Source organism: Sarcophilus harrisii, chromosome 1, assembly GCF_902635505.1.
Source record: "Sarcophilus harrisii chromosome 1, mSarHar1.11, whole genome shotgun sequence".
NCBI classification, from domain to species: domain Eukaryota; kingdom Metazoa; phylum Chordata; class Mammalia; order Dasyuromorphia; family Dasyuridae; genus Sarcophilus; species Sarcophilus harrisii.
The window spans coordinates 644,369,164-644,390,356 of NC_045426.1; the positions used below are offsets into that span (position 1 = coordinate 644,369,164).

Consider the following 21,193-nt stretch of genomic DNA (forward strand, 5'->3'; position numbering starts at 1 on the left):
CTCCTTGCCTTAAATTATACTTTAAAGTAATTGAATTAGCAGAATGAGTTTCTATACCAGTCATTCCTTAAATAGATGAAATTATACTTCCAGCCTAAATAAAGGAAAGAATCCTCGTTTGATACATGAATGGTCTATTTAATTCCTTCATGATATTTAGTCTAAGTTTAGAGAGCACCACGTTATAATGGAAATAAGGTTATAGTTGGAGCAGGAGACTAGGGAAGTAAAATCAGCAACTAATATGTTCCAGGAACCCTGCTAAGGGTTGGGGATACAAAAAAAGAGAGGAACTAACAGATTAATAAGTTATTTCTTGAACAAATGACATACAACAATGGAAAGGAACAGGTCTGGAAGGAGAGTGTGTGTGAGTTTGGGTGCTGGAGTGGGAGTGATCTGGATCACATTATGCTGAGACCAAGGACAGGAGTAGAGCAGGTTCAGAAGGTGGAGTGGAAAGTGGAGAGATGTGGGCTCTGCTTTAGGGGATCTCCCTTTCTGAGAGCAAATGAGTCTGGGCATGCCTTGCCTGGAGGAAAGGAGGAGGACAATGGGGAGTGACCAGAGGACACAAAAGTGAAGAGATTTGCTTCCTATATCATGCATGACTGGCTCTCAGAACAGATGGCATCTAGGCGAAATCTTTCTGCAGAGTGAAGATAATCAACAAAGAGACACAAAATCTGCAACCTCAGATACTCAGCATAGTCCCTCTCCTCAGCTCAGGTTAGGAGGTAAGTTTGGCTTCTTTCCTTAAGCTTTTTCTTCCTCTGCCCCATCTCAAGTCATACTGACTTTCTCTTTCTGGATCCCTGTTCCTTGGGGAATGAGGGTCCCTTCCAGTCAGGTCTAATGCCAGGAATCAAACAGAAACAATGGTTTTCATACTCCTTAACAGTGAGCAACAGTACTAGTCATCCTGGTTTTCATATTGAAGATTGGTGTGGGAGCAGAGGGAGAGGATATACCTGCAGGCTGGCACAGACAGGGCAACCTGAATGATGTGGAATGAATGTGGTAGAATAGAGAAGATAGGGTGTATGGAAGGGGTAGACTAGAGAAAGTCCCCTGAATATCACAACATTGAAAGAATAAAGTAGCCAGAAAGGATCGCATAGGAGAAAAGGCACATGATAGAGTGGTTGGAAGGGAATGCAGTCACACTAAGAGGCATTGTGTCCAGAGGATGGAAAGGGATTGAATCATTGTAAGCCACTTGGCTCAGACCAGGTTTAAAACATCATTTTTAGTTCTGGGTGCTATATTCCAGGAAGGCCATAGCCATGCTGAAAAGGATGCAGAGGATAATTGGTAAGTGAAGAATTCACAGATTCAGGAAATAGAATATTTGGTCTTCCTATCCCCAGGCCAGCAAACACTTGGCTAATACTTCCACCTGGAGTCTTAAAGAAATAGGGGCTAAGAAATAGAATGAAAGCTCCGTGAGGGCAGGAATTGTTTTTTTTTTTTTTTTTTTTTTTTTCATTTGTAATCCCCAAGCTTAGAACTGTACCTGATAAGTAATAAGCACTAACTAATTGCTTCTTAAATAAAAATGAATGTCAAAATATTTATTGAGTTGAATTAAAATTTACCTAGAGAAAAGGAAACTTTGGTGAGGGGGTGGGGTATTGGTATCCTCAAAAATTTGAAGGACTCATATGTAGGAAATAAATGAGAAAATATCCTTAGTGTCAAGCCAGGAGGGTCAGAACTAGGAGCAGTGGGAAAAGAGACAAAGGTAGATTTCAGCTCAATCAACGAATAGAACACATTTATTCACAATTAGAACTATTCCATGATAAAATAAATTGCCTCTGTAGGTAGTAGATTCTCTCATCCCAGGAAACATTCATGCAAATACTGAGTGGCTCTTTCTCTAAGAGAGTATAGAGGTGATTTTTCTGCTTCTTGTAGTTTATTTCCTAGGTCCACCAAACAAGTGACCTCCAGTGAGCTAGAAGGTTATTTCTGAGTGATCTATGGAGTGGGAACCAAAGTGTCACCTCCTCTATCTGGCATTGAATTGTCCTTCACTGTCAGATACTTTTCTAGTCTGACAACCTCTTATTCTCCATACATTTTACTCTCTTTAGCCCAACTGGCCTGCTCTGTATCTCAGGACCATATCTCTCCTCTGTTCTCCCAATTTAGAGCCCTTTGCCTTTTTTATTCTCCATCCCTCATATGTCCTTACTGTCCTTCCTCCTTCACTTTGTATTATCTGTGTATGTGTCAGATTTTTCCACTAGTCAGTTACCCACAAGAGGCTTCAGAGGGTCTTCAATTACTAGTCTTCTAATTTTGGCTCACATCTTTCTCTGCTTCTTTTTCTCAGAAGTCTTTCCACCAATCAAGAGTCACATCTCTCTACATAGACAGCATCACACAATTCTCTTTCACAGGGGAATGAAAAACTCATCAAAGAGATAGACGTAGTGCAAAAGGGGCTATAGAGGTCCCTTGGGATGAAACTTTTATGTTGCCCTTTGAAAAAAGTCAGCCAGTGTATGTTTGACATCTATAACACTACAGGAGACACACAGTACTAATGATTTAAATAAGGGTAATTTCCATGACATCCTAGAATGCTTCCAGTTCTGCCAAAAACCCATAAGAAAAATCAATGTGAATTAATAGTACATGCAATAGAATAACACTAAAGCATTGTGACAAGATAGTTAAGTTATAAGCAGATATAATCCATAGAAAGCTTAATAGAACATGGATATCCACAGCCCACATTAAATAATCATAAACAATGAAGCAAAGAATGGCTAAAATAATTAAATCTCGATTACTATAATAATTCTGTAAATTATTCTGTAATTCTGTAAATGTAAAATATACATAATAATTCTATCCATATATCTATACATAAAAATAAAAAGTAAAGGTTTAATGGCATAGTGAACACTGGATTTGGATTCAAAAGTCTCTGAGTTTAAATCCTGCTTCAAATTCTTGCTAGCTTTGTGACTCTGGGCAAGACACCCTCTTTTGCGCTTCATTTCTTTATCACTCACTAAATGAACATAAATATAACACCTGCCTTACCCAGTTCTTATTTTTTTAATTAAAGTTTTTTTAATTTTTAAATTCACCTTTGCAAAACCTTGTGTTCCAATGTATTTTTCCTTCTTTTCCCCTTTTCTTCCTCTCCTAGATGACAAGTAATCCAAAAATATTAAATATGTGCATTTCTTCTATACATATTTTCACAATTATCATTCATCCAGTTTTTATGACTCAAATGAGACAATCTATGTAAACTACTTTCCAAACCTTAGAGTGTTATGTAAACTAATTGTTGTCATTGTTACTACTACTATTACTACTACTGCTGCTGCTGCTGCTGCTGCTGCTACTTTCATTACTAAGTAGTAGCATACATATAAATAAAAATGATTACAATCAATAGCAGATTGCTATATTAGAAATATAACCCAAAAGTTACATAGTTTAATAAACAATACTCAATAAATGCTCAAAATGCAGTAATAAACATGTGTATTAATGAATATAAAAATTACATAAATTATGCTCTTCTCATAGGCAACTTCTAGTATTCTCATCTGAATAAGTGTGGAATCATTTTTTTAGCTTTACTTCTCAGTTAATCTCTTGCCTTGTCTGGTGGGTTTGGCTGTATTCTGAGTGGCTGATCTCCTTGCCTCTATACCAGAGCATTCACATGCCCTTCTCATTACATCATATCACATTACATGCTCAGATTCCTCATGACCCCTTTCCTTTGTTCTTCTTAGGCACAATGGAAATTCCCAATCTTTCAGGCTCCTTTCTTTCTAATTTTGTGATTGCTTTCATCCTCCTTCTCAAGAAACCAATATTGACTTCAGGTAAGTGCATTTGTTTCTTTTTGACTCTTGGTGGCTAAGAATAGAGTTCTAAACACTGAGGGCTGAGGATAGAGATTCTATCCTACTCTAATACCCAACCAGATCATTCCCTAATACTCTCCTTGACTCTGTGAGATTTTCTCAACTTTCCTCTTTCCTCCTATAGACTTTTCATTGTCCTGATATACTGTCCCGTTCATTAGTCTTAACATTTTTCTCTCTACTTTTTTTTTTACTCTCTACTTTTTTCTCCCAATCCTATTTTAGTGTTATGTCCTTGACAGATTTCTTGCATAAACCTTGCATATTTTTCCATCTTCAGCTGTTCTTTTCTCTGACCCGTTGTATCATTTTCCTGCTTGATTAAACAGGACAATTTTCAGTGATTGGACCTGCAGAACCTATCCAAGCCTCACTTGGGGAAGAGGTAGAATTACCATGTTACCTGTCCCCACCTCAGAGTGCACAACACATGGAAGTGGTCTGGTTGCAATCTACTCGGGTGGTACATCTCTATCAAGGTGGAGATGATCACTTTGGAGACCAGGCCCCTAATTACCAAGGGAGGACAGAACTGGTGAGAGATGATATTACAAATGGAAATGTCACCCTGAAGATACGAAATGTGAAGTTCTTAGATGCAGGAAAGTACAATTGTCTCTTTGAGGATGGTTTTCACCAAGAAGAAGCTAATGTGGAGTTGAAGGTCTTAGGTAAGGAGGTGGAGACTGGAATGGACCTGTTTATGAATATGTATGGGGGAGGAGAGATGTCTTCCCAGCTCTGTTATTAATAGAACTAAAGGATATCCTACTTGGAAGAGAACTCAAAGATCATGTACTCTAATACCTCTCTGAACTAGAAACTTCTGTCTACATTCTCTGTAGGTAGCTATTTTCATTTGGCCTGTATCCTCAATTCTTAGCCTAATATCTTGAACATGTAAGAAACCTAATGAAACTTGTTGAATTTGATAGATCTTTTAGCCTTTACACAAGGACTTCTAATGAGAAGTCTTTCTGCATCCCTGGAGGAGGTGGCCCTTTCCACTTCTGGATAAATTTTAGCCAACAAGAATTTTTTTCACTGATATCATGCTTAATTGATCTTCTGAAGCTGTCACCTACTATTACTAATTCTGTACCATAGGTACAAGTGGAAGAAGTTTAATCCATTTGCCATTTTTTTTTTTGTTAATCTAAACATGGAAAAATACTTTTGCTTTTTTTGTGTCTTTCTTTCCTTATCTGTAATAGGAGGGGTTGGGAACAATGGCCTTATTTGTCTCTTTGTAATCTTATGATAAGTACATAGCAATTTCTCATCTTAGACTTAGACTTTCTCATATTAGATTTTTTGTGAAGCTAGCTACATGTCTTCTCAGGAAACTAAGATAACTTCTACTATTACCTGTCAGTGATTAGCACTGCAATTTTTTAAAAAATCAATGTCAATAATTAGTTTTATAAAGGAACACTGAAGGACAGAATTACAAATATTTCCTCCTTGGGGCAAACTCTTCTCTATATCACGTGAGTCCTTAGGAATTGTAAGGAGAATAGACTCCAATCAATTGAAGTTTCTATATTATATTGGTTTTCCAAATGTGGCTTAGCCTATGAGTAGATGAATCTGCTTCCATGCTTCTCCTACCCTGAATCCTTTAGGTTCCTTGGGACTTTACTTTTCTCTGTTTGGCTACTAGCAAATCCTTGCAAAGACTCTTGCTCCTAAATGCTCTGATTGTGTCTTTTGAAGCTCCCAAAATCATTCATAGCCTTCTCGAAGACTATCTGAAAGTTGGAAAAATGCTTACACTAGAGACAGAAATAATGATCATCCCGGTTTTCAAATTTTCTTTAGTTGAAAGACAATTCAAGGTCCATTTTCCCACTCAGGGGCCGATATAAGTTGAGTTTCTTATTGGCTTGACGTCTTTGAACACCAAATTCAGAAGAGAAAGTTTAGATTTGGAAAAACTGCCCAACAATTAGAACAATAACAAAGTGAAAGGGACCCCTATAAAAGTTAATTGGTCACCTCTCCTAGTGAGACTTACAGCAAAGGGTGGATGATCACTCATGGGAAGAGTCTCAAGACAGTCTGATTCAAGTATGTGTTGAACAACATGAACCTCTGACTTCCCTTCTAACTCTGAGACCTATGAGTATAACATCTATACAAAAACATACAAAACTAGCCTCCAATCTTACTTGTATTCCATAATATAATCAGTGTAGTCTGGTGTTGTATCTCACAAATAGGTGGTACTAAAAACAAGGTGATGTGGCCTGGGCTGGGGTTAGAGAAAGGGAAAATGGTAATGTTATTGGTGGGAGGGGGGAGGACAGTCTGCTGTGGGCTACAAAGCTGGGGCAGAGAGAAGCAGGGCCAGCAGGGCTCAGAATTTGGCATAGAGATGTCTTTGCCCTCTGCTTATTGGGGATATGAAAATGGGTGGTAGGGAGAGATAATGATGTAAAAACTGATGCATTAGTATGTTTTTCCTGAGACTTATGTGCAATTGTGTTTTAGGTAAAGAAACTCAGATACCACCTTTGCCACCAACATACTTTTTGATCCTTATTGTGCTTTGTGTGGTGATGTATTTGATTTTTGTTATCTGTATGCTGCTATTCCAAGGTAATTATGAGGGGAAACTGGGGCAAAAGCTTCTATTTAGCTCATCAGATATTTCTATCTAGTCTTGGAGAGGAAAAGGATTTTGAACCCAAAGTATTGAGAATATAACTTTTACCTAGTCACTGTTCACTTGTCCCCCCAGGATATTCTATATTCCATGTTACCCATAATGTCTACCATAGACCCTATTCCATATTTGCAATTATATGACCACATGATTCCACTCCCCCTATTCCATTCTATCCCATCCTCTACATTTTTCTGATGGTCTCTGAGAAAAAAAACTGTCCTGTTTATTCATGGCCTTAATTCTCCAATCGGTCATTCATTCTTCATATGTTGGTCAGCTTTCTGTCCAAAAATCGTGTAAGAGGCTTTATAGAATTACCAAAAAATTGTTTTGTCTCTTTCCTTCAGTCACAATCCCTGCCTCTGGGTAGGGTAAATAGGATAAGAAGCTAAATAAAGATGATAATTGACTTTTAAAGAAACTGAAAAAATTTTAACTTAACCAGCATTTTAAAGACATGGCTTATGCTTTGCTTTGTAATGTGGAGTAAGGAAAGAAGTTAATGTTTTCATTACTTTGTAGTTGTAGTTGATAACTCAATAACTTATACTTGCCTTCATAGAGCTAACAAATTCTGTGAGTGAATTGTGGATAAATCCAAAGGGGACATCTGGATAATATATTATTAAGAATTCTGAAGAGGGAGAAATCATTTTACCTAATGATAGGAAAGGGTCAAGAAAGGTTTCAAGGAGGGTCTTGAAGGAAAAATGGACTTAGATAGTAGAGGTGGAGATGGGCTAGAGATAATTCTTGTATTGGGAATGAAAAAAGAAATGGGGAGAGGACATGATGAAAGAGGAAAATCAGAGTCTAGTACAGTCTGGCAAAAATTTAGTGTACTTGAATCAATTAATAAATTGATTAAAAAAAAACCCTCCTGTATGCTAAACACACTATTAAGTACTTTAGATACAAGGACAAAATGGGAAAATCCTTGCCCTCATGGTGAGTACATTCTGTCAGAGGAGACAAAATGCATCTATAAACCCAGACAAATAAGTACAAGATAACTAAGGAGGGAAAGGACCAGCATCTGTTAAATGTCAACTAAAAAGAAGATATGTAAAAAGTGATAATTGAGTTGATATTTGAAAAAGAAAGAAACTAAGGATTTTAAGAGGTAAAATTTAGGGTGGCAGGCATTAGTGACAGCCTGTACAAAGGCATAGAGTTGGAAAATGTACTGAGTAGAATGGCAGGAAGATGACTATAGTAGGCTTTAAAAAGTTTGAAGAGACGTCATATAGAATAAGGACTATAAATGTGGGGTCAAGATATAAAGGGGCTTAATATCAGGCAAAGGAGTTTGTATTTGACCTTGGAGGGAATAGGAGTCACTGAAGTCTGTTGTGCAGAAGAGAGACATAGTTAGACTTGTGCTTTAGAAATATCAGTTTGACAGCTCAGTGGAGGAAGGATGGATGAGAGGAGACCTTGAAAACAAGGAGACCAACTGAGAAGTCATTGTTATCATCCAAGCAAAAATTGACTAAGGCTAACATTAGAAGGTGGCCGTGTGAACATAAAAGGAGATTACCAATGTAAAGGACATATTGGAAGCAGAATTAATAAGATTTGGCAACTGATTTTATATATATGGTAAGGAGCCATGGATTACATTACAATCTTGAATCTGTGTGACTGGAAGAATGATGGAGGATTCTTGAGAGGATTAGGGCCATTTGAAAGAGTTATTTAATTGGTTAATTATAAGGTCAATATTAGGAATAGGGGAAAGTGAAGTCACCTCAGGGGTGATGGTTTAGAAAAAATATTAAAGGATGAAAAGATAGGAGGTCATGCTGAAGAAAAATATTCAGTTTAGAAGGAATGAAGCTTAGGGAAGTTAGTAGGAACAGAATTTGTGGGTGATAGGAAAGTCAAGGGTGTGACTAGGTGACCTTCTCTGGCTGAGTTGGATTGGAAAACTAAGTCATGGGACCTGAGGAGACTAAAAACCTGAAAAACTAATGTGCTTGAAGAAATATCAGCACAGATGTAGATGTATACTTGTATGACAAGAGTTGGAATGAAAAGAGATACTCTGAGTCAGATATTTTCTCATTGAGAAAAGAAAAATGATCTGTAGGCCACTTGGAAGCTATCAACTAATTGGATTGTTTATTTAGGTAGAGGGAGCCTCAAGGAAGAAAGGATTACTGAGTAATAGCTACAGAGCTGGAGTCTGGAAGTGGTAATGGAAATTTGTCCCTCTCAAGGAGCAGTGTGTTAGGGGAAATGAGGGAAGATATAACAAATATTGGAAAGGACATCCAAAGGATGAAATATCCCTGAAGGGCAGACAAATCTTACTGAGTGACAGAAAATGGAAGGAATAAGAAAGAAAAAGAAATCTAAAATGAAAACAATTTTATGAATTAATCAAGGGGCAGGAAGCAAGAAAGGGATTTACAATGAAGGAATATTTGGTATTAATGAGCAGGAATTCCAGAAGATACAATAGAAAGGTGAAATTTAGTTTGCAGTGCCCCAGAGACCATGTTTCTTCTATTATTCTAGGTGTGGCACAGCTAAGGATGTTAAATCCATGTGAGCAACCTAATTATAGGTGAGGGGACAGCAAAGACAACAAGACCTTAGTCATTCTCTCATGGTTGGGGGCTTCTGTCAGTATATTTTTACAGGTTACGTCCCTGGATTGGTGCAATTAATGGGATTCTGATTCAGCTTACAACATTTGAAATTGAAATGTGTCTTTTTTATTTGTGGTCACGGCACAGATGCAGAGGTAAGAAGGGAGGGATGGGGAGCAATTCGATGAAATCATGGGATGATAATCAAATCCTTAAGCAGCCTAGAACTGAGTCCATCCATTTTTGTGCAGTCCTCACCTCTCCTAATTCAGTACAGCCTGATCTGCCTTTGCCTCCTTGAGCATTTCTCTACTGTGCACCCCTCAGTGTACAAACTACTCTGACTCTTTTGTGTCCTCTAATCCATATGCAGTCATCTTTCTGAGTGCACTCTAAATTCTGAGTGTGACCCATTTTCTTTGCAACCCAAACCCTGAATTTTCCCTCACTCTTAAAAAAAAAACCCAAACTAACTGATACAAGTCTCCTGGTCTTCACATAGTCTTGACCCTGTAAGCATGGCTAGTTCCTATGTATTCTTGAGTGTTTTTTTCCTCTCTGGTCCTCTTCTATGTCCTTATTGAAAGTATAGAGGATGGGGACCCTTCTGAGAATGTATAATCTAAAATAGAAAATGGTGCATAAAGTACATTTGTATCCCATATGGAGAAGTTTGAGGGCCCTGGACTATCAAGAGATAATCCCAGCCCTCTTTCCCCAGGAGTACAGGGAAGGCTTTTTTTTTTGTTTGTTTGTTTCTTCTCAACATGAGCTCAAACGTTCTTTTTTATATACAGGGTTTTTTTTTGATGAAACATCATTTTGGAAAGAATGGAAATTTGCACTTGCAAGTTTTTTGCTTATAATTACAAAGAATATTCCCTTTACACTTCAAATAAAGTACTACTATCAACAAAAGTGCCATCACAGCACCAAATCAGACTCCAGAGATGACAATAAGGTAATTTTAGGTTGGGTTTGCCTAATTTGATTCAATGATTGTTATCTTTGCAGCTAGCTAGTGAGGTAAAAGCCATTGAACACCAAATCTGAACTGAGAGTGGCACAGGAATGAAAGGGATAAAAGGAAAAGGGGGACTCAAAACAGTGATTTTGATGGGAGGATTGGAAGCATGAGATGACTGAGAAAGGCAATGGACCTACCTCAGATTGGGTTGGGAATAGGTCAGTAAAAGGAAGTCAAAGAGAATCCACTCTCCCTCTTCTTTTCCCATTTTCCCCTTATCAACTCACTCACATGTCATTTGCTTCTATCTCTTTCTTAACCCCATCTCACATACTAAAGTGGCCTTCTTGCCAAAGCCAATGCCTCTTCATGCACAAGAGATTCCTTCCATTCTGTCTTATTTGGTGTATTACCCCCTCTGATCACCATTTTCTCACTTACCTTCAATCTTTCCCTGTCCCTACAAGCATGCTCATGTTTCCCTCATTCTCAAAAAAACTCTCACTTGATGTATTCATCTCCATTAGTAATTTTTTTTTCATATTTTTCTTTCCTTTTGTTATTAAAATGCCTGGAAAAAGTCACCTACAAGTTTTGCCTCCACATCTTTTCCTTTCTCTCTCTTATCTCTACAATCTTGTTTTTGATTTTATGATTCAACTGAAACTACTTATTCTAATGTTATTAATGCTCTTTCAATTGACAAATCTATTGGTTTTATTTCTCAACCCTCATTATTCATGACTTCTCTGCAGCCTTTGAGACTGTCAGTTTCTCTGTTTTCCTTGACCTATTCTTGCTACATATTTAGGACACTACACCTTTCTGGTTTTTCTCTTATTAGAGAAGCTCCTTCTCGGTTCCCATTGCTGAGTCTTCATTCATGCCAGATAACAACGATTATCTCACAGGGGTCTATTATGTTTTATTTTTCCTCTTTACTATTTCATTTGATGATCTTATTAGCTCTCCTGGATTCAGTTATCATCTCTATGCTCATAATTCTCAAATCTACTTATCTATCCCAAATTTTCTCACCTCCAATCCCTCATGTCCAATACCTATTGGACATGCTGAAATGTATATGTCCTATAGGCATCTTAATCTAAAATTTAACTCATTATGTTTGCCATTAAAATTCTTCCTTCTTCCTAACTTCCTTATGACTATGGAAAGAATCCTCCTGGTCATCCAGCCTCACAAATTAAGTGTCATCTTCATTTCTTTTCTCTTTCTCTCTCATTCCTCTAACCACCAGCATATATGATTTGTTGCCAAGGCTTGTCTGTTTTACATTCATAACACCTGAACTATATAACCTCTTCTCTCCTCTGACAGTACCACTACTCTGGAGTAGGCCTCAATTATTTCACACCAAGACTATTGGAGTAGCATGTTGGTTAAACTCCTTGCTATAACTCTTTCCCCTTATTCCAGTCCATCCTCCATTCTGCTGGCAAAGAGACCTTCCTAAAGTTTAGGCAGCCAATGGTCTTGGAGATAGTTTGTTGTATTTCAAGAGGGAAATAGATTTCCTAATATTCTGGTCTGTTGTTGACTTCAGGTGTCCGAAGGAGGTCAGATTCTGTTTTTTGGTTGGCCTTGCCAAAGATCTGGAATCAAGAAAGAACAAACAGGGATAGATGTAACTATTCATTTGCACTGAAATAAAGTCATATTTTAATATGAATTTACTTATATCAAGAAAAGCAAAATACTTTGATTTTCTCTGCCATCACATAGATAAAAGGCAATCTGAGAGAAAAAGAGCACTAAGTATTGGAGGGGATTAGAGATGTGTCACAGAATATAGATACTTGAGCTGAGTCTTAAAGAAAGAAAAGAATTCTAAGAGGCACAGAGGAGAAAAGCATGCAATCTGGCAATAGGGGACAGATGGAGTAAAGTTTTGGTAATGGGAAAGTTAATGGGAAAGGTTCGCAGAGCAGACAGTAGCCCAGTTTGACTAGTGTATAGAGAAAAGGTGTATGGAAGAATATATGAATGATAAGATTCACTTACCTTCAAGTTGCTTTTTCTCTGAACATTTAGTTCTCATGTTTTCTGTTCCTAATACCCCTTCTTCCTGTCCACTCCAAGTAACTTTAATCTAGGTTTATGCTTTGTATTTATTTCACTTATCTCTACAACATTAGGCAATGGCCAGGCAACAGGGGTCCTTTGTGTTTCCCACCTCCTACCACATAATAACTTCAGTAATTATTCCTGTTTCTAGGGAACCAGATGGAAGTTTGGGGAGCACTGTTGCATCAAAATATGGATAACTCAAAATGGAAGGCCTAGCAATGGTAAATGAGGATGAGAGTTCTCTGACTGCTGAAGCAGAAGAGCTAATTACTCATCAGATCAACAAAAGCTCACTCTCTTTTTCATTCTAGTTTTGAAGCATGAGGAATATTTTATATTACAATGGAAAAGTAAGATCAGGAAAGAGGGGATTTCCCATTTCCCACACAGTTTCCATTATCACAGAGATTATATAGACCTCTTCATCATTATGTTTATTCTTTCCTGACCTTGGGTCAACAAGTTTCCCATGTTGGAGTTGTCAAAAACTCCTACATCAAAAGTTTCAGAGAAAAATTTGAATTGACCCCAGGCTATGAGAAGTTCAAAAGAATTCTTAAAATTAAGAGAGGTAGAAAAAATTAGGTTAGGTTCACAAGACAAAACAGTCAATAACTATAGCAATCTCGTGTTTGACAAACCCAAAGATCCCAACTTTTGGGATAAGAATTCATTATTTGACAAAAACTGCTGGGAAAACTGGAAATTCGTATGGCAGAAATTAGGCATGGACCCACACTTAACACCATATACCAAGATAAGATCAAAATGGATCCATGATTTAGGCATAAAGAATGAGATCACAAATAAATTAGAGGAACATAGGATAGTTTACCTCTCAGACTTGTGGAGGAGGAAGGAATTTGTGACCAAAGAAGAACTAGAGATCATTTTTGATCACAAAATAGAAAATTCTGATTACATCAAATTAAAAGGCCTTTGTACAAACAAAACTAATGTAAACAAAATTAGAAGGGAAGCAATAAACTGGGAAAACATTTTTACAGTTAAAGGTTCTAATAAAGGCCTCATTTCTAAAATATATAGAGAATTGACTAATTTATTAAAAAATCAAGCCATTCTCCAATTGATAAAGGGTCAAAGAATATGAACAGAAAATTTTCAGATGATGAAATTGAAACTATTTCCACTCATAAGAAAGAATGTTCCAAATCAATACTGATCAGAGAAATGCAAATTAAGACAACTCTGAGATACCACTATATACCTGTCAGATTGGCTAAGATGACAGGAGAAAATAATGATGAATGTTGAAGGGGATGAGGGAAAACTGGGACATTGATGCATTGCTGGTGGAGTTGTGAACGAATCCAACCATTCTGGAGAGAAATCTGGAATTATGCCCCAAAAGCTATCAATCTGTGCATACCCTTTGATCCAGCAGTGCTACTCCTGGGCTTATATCCCAAAGAAATACTAAAGAAGGGAAAGGGATCTGTATGTGCCAAAATGTTTGTGGCAGCCCTTTTTGTAGTGGCTAGAAACTGGAAAATGAATAGATGCCCATCAGTTGGAGAATGGTTGGGTAAATTGTGGTATATAAATGTTATGGAATATTATTGTTCTGTAAGAAATGACCAGCAAGATGAATACAGAGAGGCTTGGAGAGACTTACATGAACTGATGCTGAGTGAAATGAGCAGAACCAGGAGATCATTATACACTTCAACAACAATACGGTATAGGATATATTCGGATGGAAATGGAATGGATGTCTAATTCAGTTCCAGTTGATCAATGATGGATAGAAGCAGCTACATCCAGAGAAGGAACACTGGGAAATGAGGGTGAATTGTTTGCATTTTGGTTTTTCTTCCCAGGTTATTTTTACCTTCTGAACTCAATTCTTCCTGTGCAACAAGAGAACTGTTCGGTTCTGCACTCATATATTGTATCTAGGATACACTATAACATATTTAACATATATAAGACTGCTTGCCATCTAGGGGAGGAGGTGGAGGGAGGGAAGGGAAACGTCAGAACAGAAGTGAGTGCAAGGGATAATGTTGTAAAAAATTACCCATGCATATGTACTGTCAATAAAAAGTTATAATTATTTAAAAAAAGATTAAAGTTTTTACATTCTTACTTGGGAAGATACTTGTAACTCCTAAAATTTTTCTAACTATTAGAGTGATTAGAAAGAGTGCAAATAAACAGAAAACACACTTGTGAGTTTAATATGATGGGTTGTTTATCTTAAAAAAATAAAATTAAGGGGTTAGAAGGAAGAATGCACTGGGGAAAGGGGAAAGGGAGAGGTAGAATGGTGTAAATTATCTGACATAAAAGAGGGATGAAAGAACTTTTACAGTGGAGAGCAAGATGAGTGAAGTCAAAGGGGATGTGTGAATTTTACTCTCATCAGAATTGACTCAAAGAAAGAATAACAAACACACTTGGGTGTAAAAGATATATCTTATCATAAGTGAAAGTTGGCAAGAAGTCGATAAGAGAAGTGGTGGGACTGATAGAAGGGAGCTCACATTGGGGGAGGTAAAAGTCAAACAAAATACTTGAGAATGGACAGGATGAAAAGGTTGAGAATAGAATAAATGGAGGAAAGTAAGATGAAGGGAAATACATAGTTAATAATTATTTATTAATGAAAATGTTTTTTTAACAGCAAAATTCTCTGATAAAGACCCCACTTCTCAAATATATAGAAAACTGAGTTAAATTTATAAAAATAAGAATCATTCCTTGGTTTGACTATTTACCAATAGTCAAAAGATATGACTGGCAGTTTTCAGACAAAATTATCTAAGCTAGGGGCAGTTAGGTGGCACAGTGGATAGAGCACCAGCCCTAAAGTCAGGAGGACCTGAGTTCAAATCATGGTCTTCATGTAGTCCAAAAATTCTTAGATTGTCTCTCCTGGATTTATTTTCCAGATTAATTATTTTTCCAATGACATATTTTATATTTTTCTCTATTTTTCATTTTTCTTTTGGTTTTGTCTGACAGATTCTTGACGTCTCATTGAGTCATGTACTTCTATTTATTCAATTCTAATTCTTAGTGAATTATTTTCTTCAGTTATTTTTTAAATTTCCTTTTGCATTTGGCCAGTTGAATTTTCAAATGAATTGTTTTGTTCGTATTTTTCCATTTCAAAAATTCTGTTTTGCAAGTTGTTTTGTTTCTATTTTGTAAGAAGTTATATGCTTTTTTCCATTTCACTAAATCTATTTTAAAGGAGTTTTTTTCCTTCAGATAACATCTGTATTTTCTTTTCCAAACTCTCTTGCAAAATTTTCATTTCCTTTCCCCATTTTTCTTCTTTCTTTTAAGATCCCTTTAGAATTCTTCCAAGAGATTTTTGTGAGATGGAGATCAACTTCATCTGGAGACATTTTGCCTTTAGTGTCCTCAAGGTTTGAGACCTGTCCTTCCTGTCTCCATAAAAGCTATTTATGGTCTTTTTGCTTTTTTTTGCTCATTTTAAAAAGATTTTTAAATCTGAAGGCAAAGGGGAGATGATTACAAGCTTCCTTCTGGGAAGACAGCACAGTAGGTCAGAAAATTTCAGGCTCTCTAGGTTTTATCACACACACACACACACACACACACACACACAAAATTGCACCTCAGGACTGGGATAAAAGTGAAAAATAAATGACAAAGCAAAACAGTGATCCTCATGGAACAATCCAAAAAGACCCAAAGATGACAGTAGGTTCACACTGCCCTGGCTTCCTTCCAGTGCTGGGTGGGTGTAGCCAACCTAAATCTCCCATTACTCTGGGGTTCAGGGGCTCATAATTTGCCTTTTATAGTTACATTGGATATCTAACAGATAGTCTGCCAATCCACTGGCTTCTGATCCAGGACAGAGTAGTCAATGTTGTATTGTTGATTTTAGCTAAGATATTCCTGGTAGATTCCCCCAGAGTGTGGAGACCACTCTGCCCTCAGTCTCTGTGCTATGCCTATGCTTAGTTGTCTTATCCTGTGCCCGACTGAAACAGACCTTTCCTAATATTCTTCCAAAATATCTTCTTTTGGAAATTTGTTGCACTCCAAATATTGTGGGTTCTGTTATTCCAAAAGCAGTTCAGAGATTTGATCTGGTGTTTCTCAAAGGAAAGCCAGGAAGAGCTCAAACACCTGTCTATTCTCTGCCATCTTGATTCCACCCTTCCCCCCTCCCCTGACCTTGCTCTCCCCTCTCTCCCCCCCCCCCCCCCCCGCTCCCGCCTTGCTCAAATTCTAATTTTCAAATAATTATTTTCTTTTCATAATATGTTTTTCTTGGAAGGCTCTTATTTCATTTTAGTTTTTAGTTTTTCCTCAGTCTCTCTTGCAGAGGGCCACAAATAGTGGGGGAACTTTGGATGAGGTATAAGACCCTTCAGCCCAGGTGGAACATACTGACAATGTCTGGTTCAGCTCTCTTCTCTCCTTGGGGTGTCTCAGCTTTCTTGAGAAGTCAGGGGGCATGACAACCTGTGTTCTACTTGAAGCAGAGATATTTGCAGCAAAGAAGCATCTACATAATAATAGCAAGGTGTTTATAGTTAGCACATGTGCAGTGTGCTGTAGTGATGTAATTGTACCAAGATATTTAAGACTCAGAGAAGTTGAAATAAATGGACTACATGATTGATCATCCATGTGGATTCCTACCTCTTCACTCCTCTCCCAAGATTAAAGACTTGGGCTGGTATTGAGATCCTTCAGAGAGCTATTCCAGATGCTACACTCTCTCATTTGATTTTTAAAGTTTTTTTTTTTTTTTTAGTTCTTCTATAAATTCATTCTGTGCAGTTTGTCATTTAACGTTACTCTTTAGGATAGGAGAGGATTCTTTTACTTCAATGTTCTCCTCTAAAGATGAATTCTGGTCTTCCCTATATCTGCAGTAAGTTTCTGTGGTTGGGTGCTTTCTTCTTTGTCTGCTCATTTTAAAAAATGAGAGCTTATTACTATAAGCACCTCTAATCCTGGGGTGGGAGGGATAGTGCCTATGGATTTACTTCAACTGTCCCCTTTATCCTGGAACCTCAAACCAAGAACTTCATTCTCCTGCAAGTGCTTGCAGCCAGCACTGCTTCTGTATTCACTAAGTGTTCTGGCTCCTTTTAGTCTAGATCGGCACAATTTGGCCTGTTGTTCCTAATCACCTAATTAGCTAAGCTAATCAACTTCCCAAGCTGTCTCAGAGGCGGAAAAAAAAAAAGTTGTGATTCAAACTGAGGCTTCCTTCAAAGCCAGTTAGCTCCTGGGCTCTCCACTGACTGCTTCTGCTGAGACATTTATGTTGACACTGGCTAAATCTTAGTCCTGGGGTCTTATTTTGCGTCTTCTTGGATTGTTCCATGAGGATCACTGTTTTGCCTTGTCTTATTTATTTTTCACTGTTTTATTTCAGTCCTGAGATGAAATTGTGTGTGTGTGTGTGTGTGTGTGTGTGTGTGTGTGTGTGTGTGTTTGTGTGTATTTGTGTGAGAAAACCTAGAGAGCTTGAAATTTTCTGACCTACTGTGCTGTCTTTCCAGAATCCTCCCAGGGATGTAATTTGTAAGTTCAAGTTACAGCTTCTGATTACTAATTTTTTAAGGGGGAGAGGAGAATTCTAGATTTTCTATCCAATAATTGATTTCTCTTCCCACCAAATATTAGTTGCACATAGCAAATAGCAAAGAAACCCATTTATACAAGTTGATAGCAAAAGAGAAATGAGTGAGTGAAATGAGCAGGACCAGGAGATCATTATATACTTCAACAACAATACTATATGATGATTAATTCTGATGGACGTGGCTCTCTTCAACAATGAGATGAACTAAATCAGTTCCATTTGTTCAATGAGTAGAACCAGCTACACCCAGCAAAAGAACTCTGGGAAATGCATGTGAACCACTACATATCATTCCCAATCCCTCTGTTTTTGTCTGCTTACATTTTTTATTTCCTTCACAGGTTAATTGTACAGTATTTCAAAGTCCAATTCTTCTTGTGCAGCAAAATAACTGTCTGGATATGTATACATATATTGTATTTAACATGTTTTACATGTATTGGTCTGTCTGCCATCTGAGGGAGGGATAGAGGGAAGGAGGGGAAAAATTGGAACAAAAGGTTTTGCAATTGTTAGTGCTGAAAAATTACCCATGCATATATCTTGTAAATAAAAAGCTATAATAAAAAAAAGGGAAATCAGAGAAAGTCTCTCTATGAGAATATAATTCAGACAATAAAGAACTTTTGGACAGAGATCTCATGCATGCAAGGAGAAACTTATCCAAAGTTTCTAGTATAGCAAGTTGAAAACAGGGATATGATAGAGACTACCTTTAAGGTAGTCTTACCTTAAAAAGTCTTAAAAAGAAAAAAAAAACATTACTCATCTCCTCTTTTGAAGTAGAAGCCAGAGAAATTTACTGGAAAGCTAGAAATAGACAGAAGAGAAATTTCTTCTGTCACTAGTTTTGAACAACTTCAGCCCAACCCTCACTGAGGTGTAGGACATTGATTTCCACCAATAAAAAGCGAGTCTCATACAACCCTGACCCTTGGGACCAAGGTTATACATTGAATGTTGCTGTATTTCTTCAAATTCTTCTCATTCTAATTACTTTACAATTTCTCATTTCATACATATCTACCCACTTTCCTCTGATGTTGTTCATTTAATAATTTATTATGTGCAATTATATTTCATTACATTCAGGCCAAAATTTGTTTTGTCATCCTTAATATGTGGGTAATCTCTGTTTCCAGTTTTTTTCTATTATGAAAAGACCTGATAGGAAGGTTTTGTACATGAGTCTTTATCCTTTCCTTGGTTTCTTGAGAGTACCTTGACTGGTAGTATCATTACTGAGTTAAAGGCTATTCATAGTTTAGAGATTTTTTGAGCAGAGCTTCAAATGTTTTTCTTAACAGCATTTTACTGTATTGGTCTCTAAATTGTGAATAGCTGGATACATACAATCCAATCCTGTGAGAAAAATTCTTAAAGTATTTGTTACAAATCCTGGGGGTCATTACTTGGTGGAGGATAGGATCTGAATTCTGTGACAAAAACAATATCAGAAACAAAGATGAATGCAATCTTTGATTCATTTCACTTACACAGGACAATTGATTATTTTTGTACTGCATTGTGAGAGTCTAACTCAAGATCTATTGGAAAAATGTACATTATTAACAAATTCATTATACATATACATATACATTATATATATACATATACATTATACACATACATCTCTCCCAAACTCTGACATATCTCTTAGTCTTCTCTCTATCTGACCTCCTTGGTCTCCTGATAATTATAAAAAGCATAATTTTCTTTCATAATTCATTCATTTATCTATTTGGTTTTTTACTTATTTAGGTACTTGGAACTTAAAAATTGGAACAATCAAGCAGTCTAAGTATTTTGGAAGCAAATATCCCCAGAGTTCTACAATTCAAATTCAGAAATCTGGTTGTACATTTGTTTTTGTTCTGTTTTTTAAAAAATAATTATTCTATATATTGTCCAATGTATTGTTATAGAGCGTTACTTGCCTCCACCATGACTGCCTTGCTCTACTTAAAGGAGCTATTTTTTTTTTTTTTTTTGCTGAGGCAATTGGGGTTAAGTGACTTACCTAGAATCACACAGCTAGGAAGTGTTAAGTGTCTGAAGTCAGATTTGAACTCAGGTCCTCCTGATTTCAGGTTGGTGCTCTATCCACTGTGCCATCTAGCTGCCCCGTGCCATCTAGCTTCCCCTTAAAGGAGCTATTTGACACAAATCTGGACAAGAGAGAGAGAGAAAAAAAAGAGGAGGTTGTATTATTACTTACATGTAAATTAAGCAATCAAAGAATTTGTATCTTCCACCTTAATACTTGTTTCTTTATTAAAAAAATTTGTCAGAGCCATAATGTCCCCTTAGTTTCCCATCCTGTGACAATTTAAAAAAAGGAACCAATATATATGTGTGTATATTCATATGTGTGTATAATGGCCCCTTAATCCACACTGACCCTACTGGACAGCTAATCTGGCTTCACACTCTTATTAGCTCTGTGATCCTAGACACTCTAAATGCTTCAGTTCCTTATCTGTAAAATAAGCTGGAGAAGGAAATGACAATTAATATTGTTGCAAAAACACTCCAAATGGGGTCACAAATAATTGGACATGACTGAGAATAACTGAACAAAAACAATTTCCTTCCAGACACACAACATATGTATGATGGAGGCTTTCTCTAGTCTACCCAGTAGTTCCATGAAATTAGTGCCAAAATTTGGGGAAGAAGAGTCACTTAATCTATATGCTGATGGAAGACAAGTTAAATAAAAGTGTACATGTTTAAAAAGGAGGGAGACTTGAGCCAGTAGCATTAGATACTCCAGCTTCTTAGAAGCATCCCTAGACCCATAAGGAGAATAGCTAACTGCCCTATGGAAACTTTCCAATGGAGTGAAAGTGGATAAGAACTCCTATTTTCCCTCCCTGCAAATATCCCCCAAATCACATACAAATGACGTATAAGTCATCCCTTGCATTTCTGTATTTTTCATATTAATTATTTCTTACCACCTGACCTTCTTGACCTCCCTTCCATCTTTTCTTCCTCTCTGTTTCCACAGGCTATCTATGAATTCTATAGGACTTCTCTTGGTTTCCCCAGTCTTTCTGGTCTATTCTCTAAGCCTTCAGACACCCCATTATCCCTCTTTGCCTTCCCCCAACTTCCTGCTTTTCCCTTAGCCTTCCTAGTATCGTGGTTTTTTCTGTCCCTTTAGTCTTCCTTTCAACTCCAAACCCTCACTCTTCACTTCATATCTCTTAGACTTCCCTCTGCTTTGGTTCATGTCATATTTCCTTCGCTCTGACCATTCTTTCCTCAACTTCTCTTTCATCACAATCTCTTCTCTGCCCCCATGAATTTCGTAATTCTCTCTCCCAAACTCTGAGATATCTCTTTGTCTTCTCT

General features: G+C 37.1%; 1 protein-coding gene and 1 long non-coding RNA gene across 3 annotated transcripts; one reads left to right on the forward strand and one right to left on the reverse strand.

Moving 5' to 3' along the window:
• Window positions 1–454: 454 nt before the first annotated feature.
• On the forward strand, window positions 455–12,794 carry LOC116420734 (myelin-oligodendrocyte glycoprotein-like). Of its 2 annotated transcripts, none has more exons than XM_031947438.1 (7): window positions 455–737; window positions 3,771–3,863; window positions 4,235–4,576; window positions 6,399–6,506; window positions 9,212–9,328; window positions 9,971–10,134; window positions 12,377–12,794. In XM_031947438.1, exons 1-7 carry the CDS (start codon window positions 608–610, stop codon window positions 12,455–12,457), a joined length of 1,035 nt encoding a protein of 344 aa, XP_031803298.1. In that variant the 5' UTR covers window positions 455–607; the 3' UTR covers window positions 12,458–12,794. The 2 variants fall into 2 exon arrangements, with proteins under 2 accessions (XP_031803298.1, XP_031803299.1); XM_031947439.1 differs by having other exon boundaries at window positions 674–729.
• Window positions 11,633–12,340, reverse strand: LOC116420736. The gene is made up of 2 exons (XR_004231148.1): window positions 12,163–12,340; window positions 11,633–11,753 (listed from the first exon to the last, which is right to left on the reverse strand). It is a non-coding gene; the product is annotated as an uncharacterized LOC116420736 (long non-coding RNA).
• Window positions 12,795–21,193: the final 8,399 nt, after the last annotated feature.

Coding starts and splice junctions, on each gene's coding strand:
- LOC116420734 (XM_031947438.1), top strand. CDS start 608: ATGACTGGCTCTCAGAACAGATGGCATCTAGGCGAAATCTTTCTGCAG. Junction 9,329..9,970: donor GTCACGGCACAGATGCAGAG/GTAAGAAGGGAG, acceptor TTTTATATACAG/GGTTTTTTTTTGATGAAACA. Junction 10,135..12,376: donor ACTCCAGAGATGACAATAAG/GTAATTTTAGGT, acceptor TCCTGTTTCTAG/GGAACCAGATGGAAGTTTGG.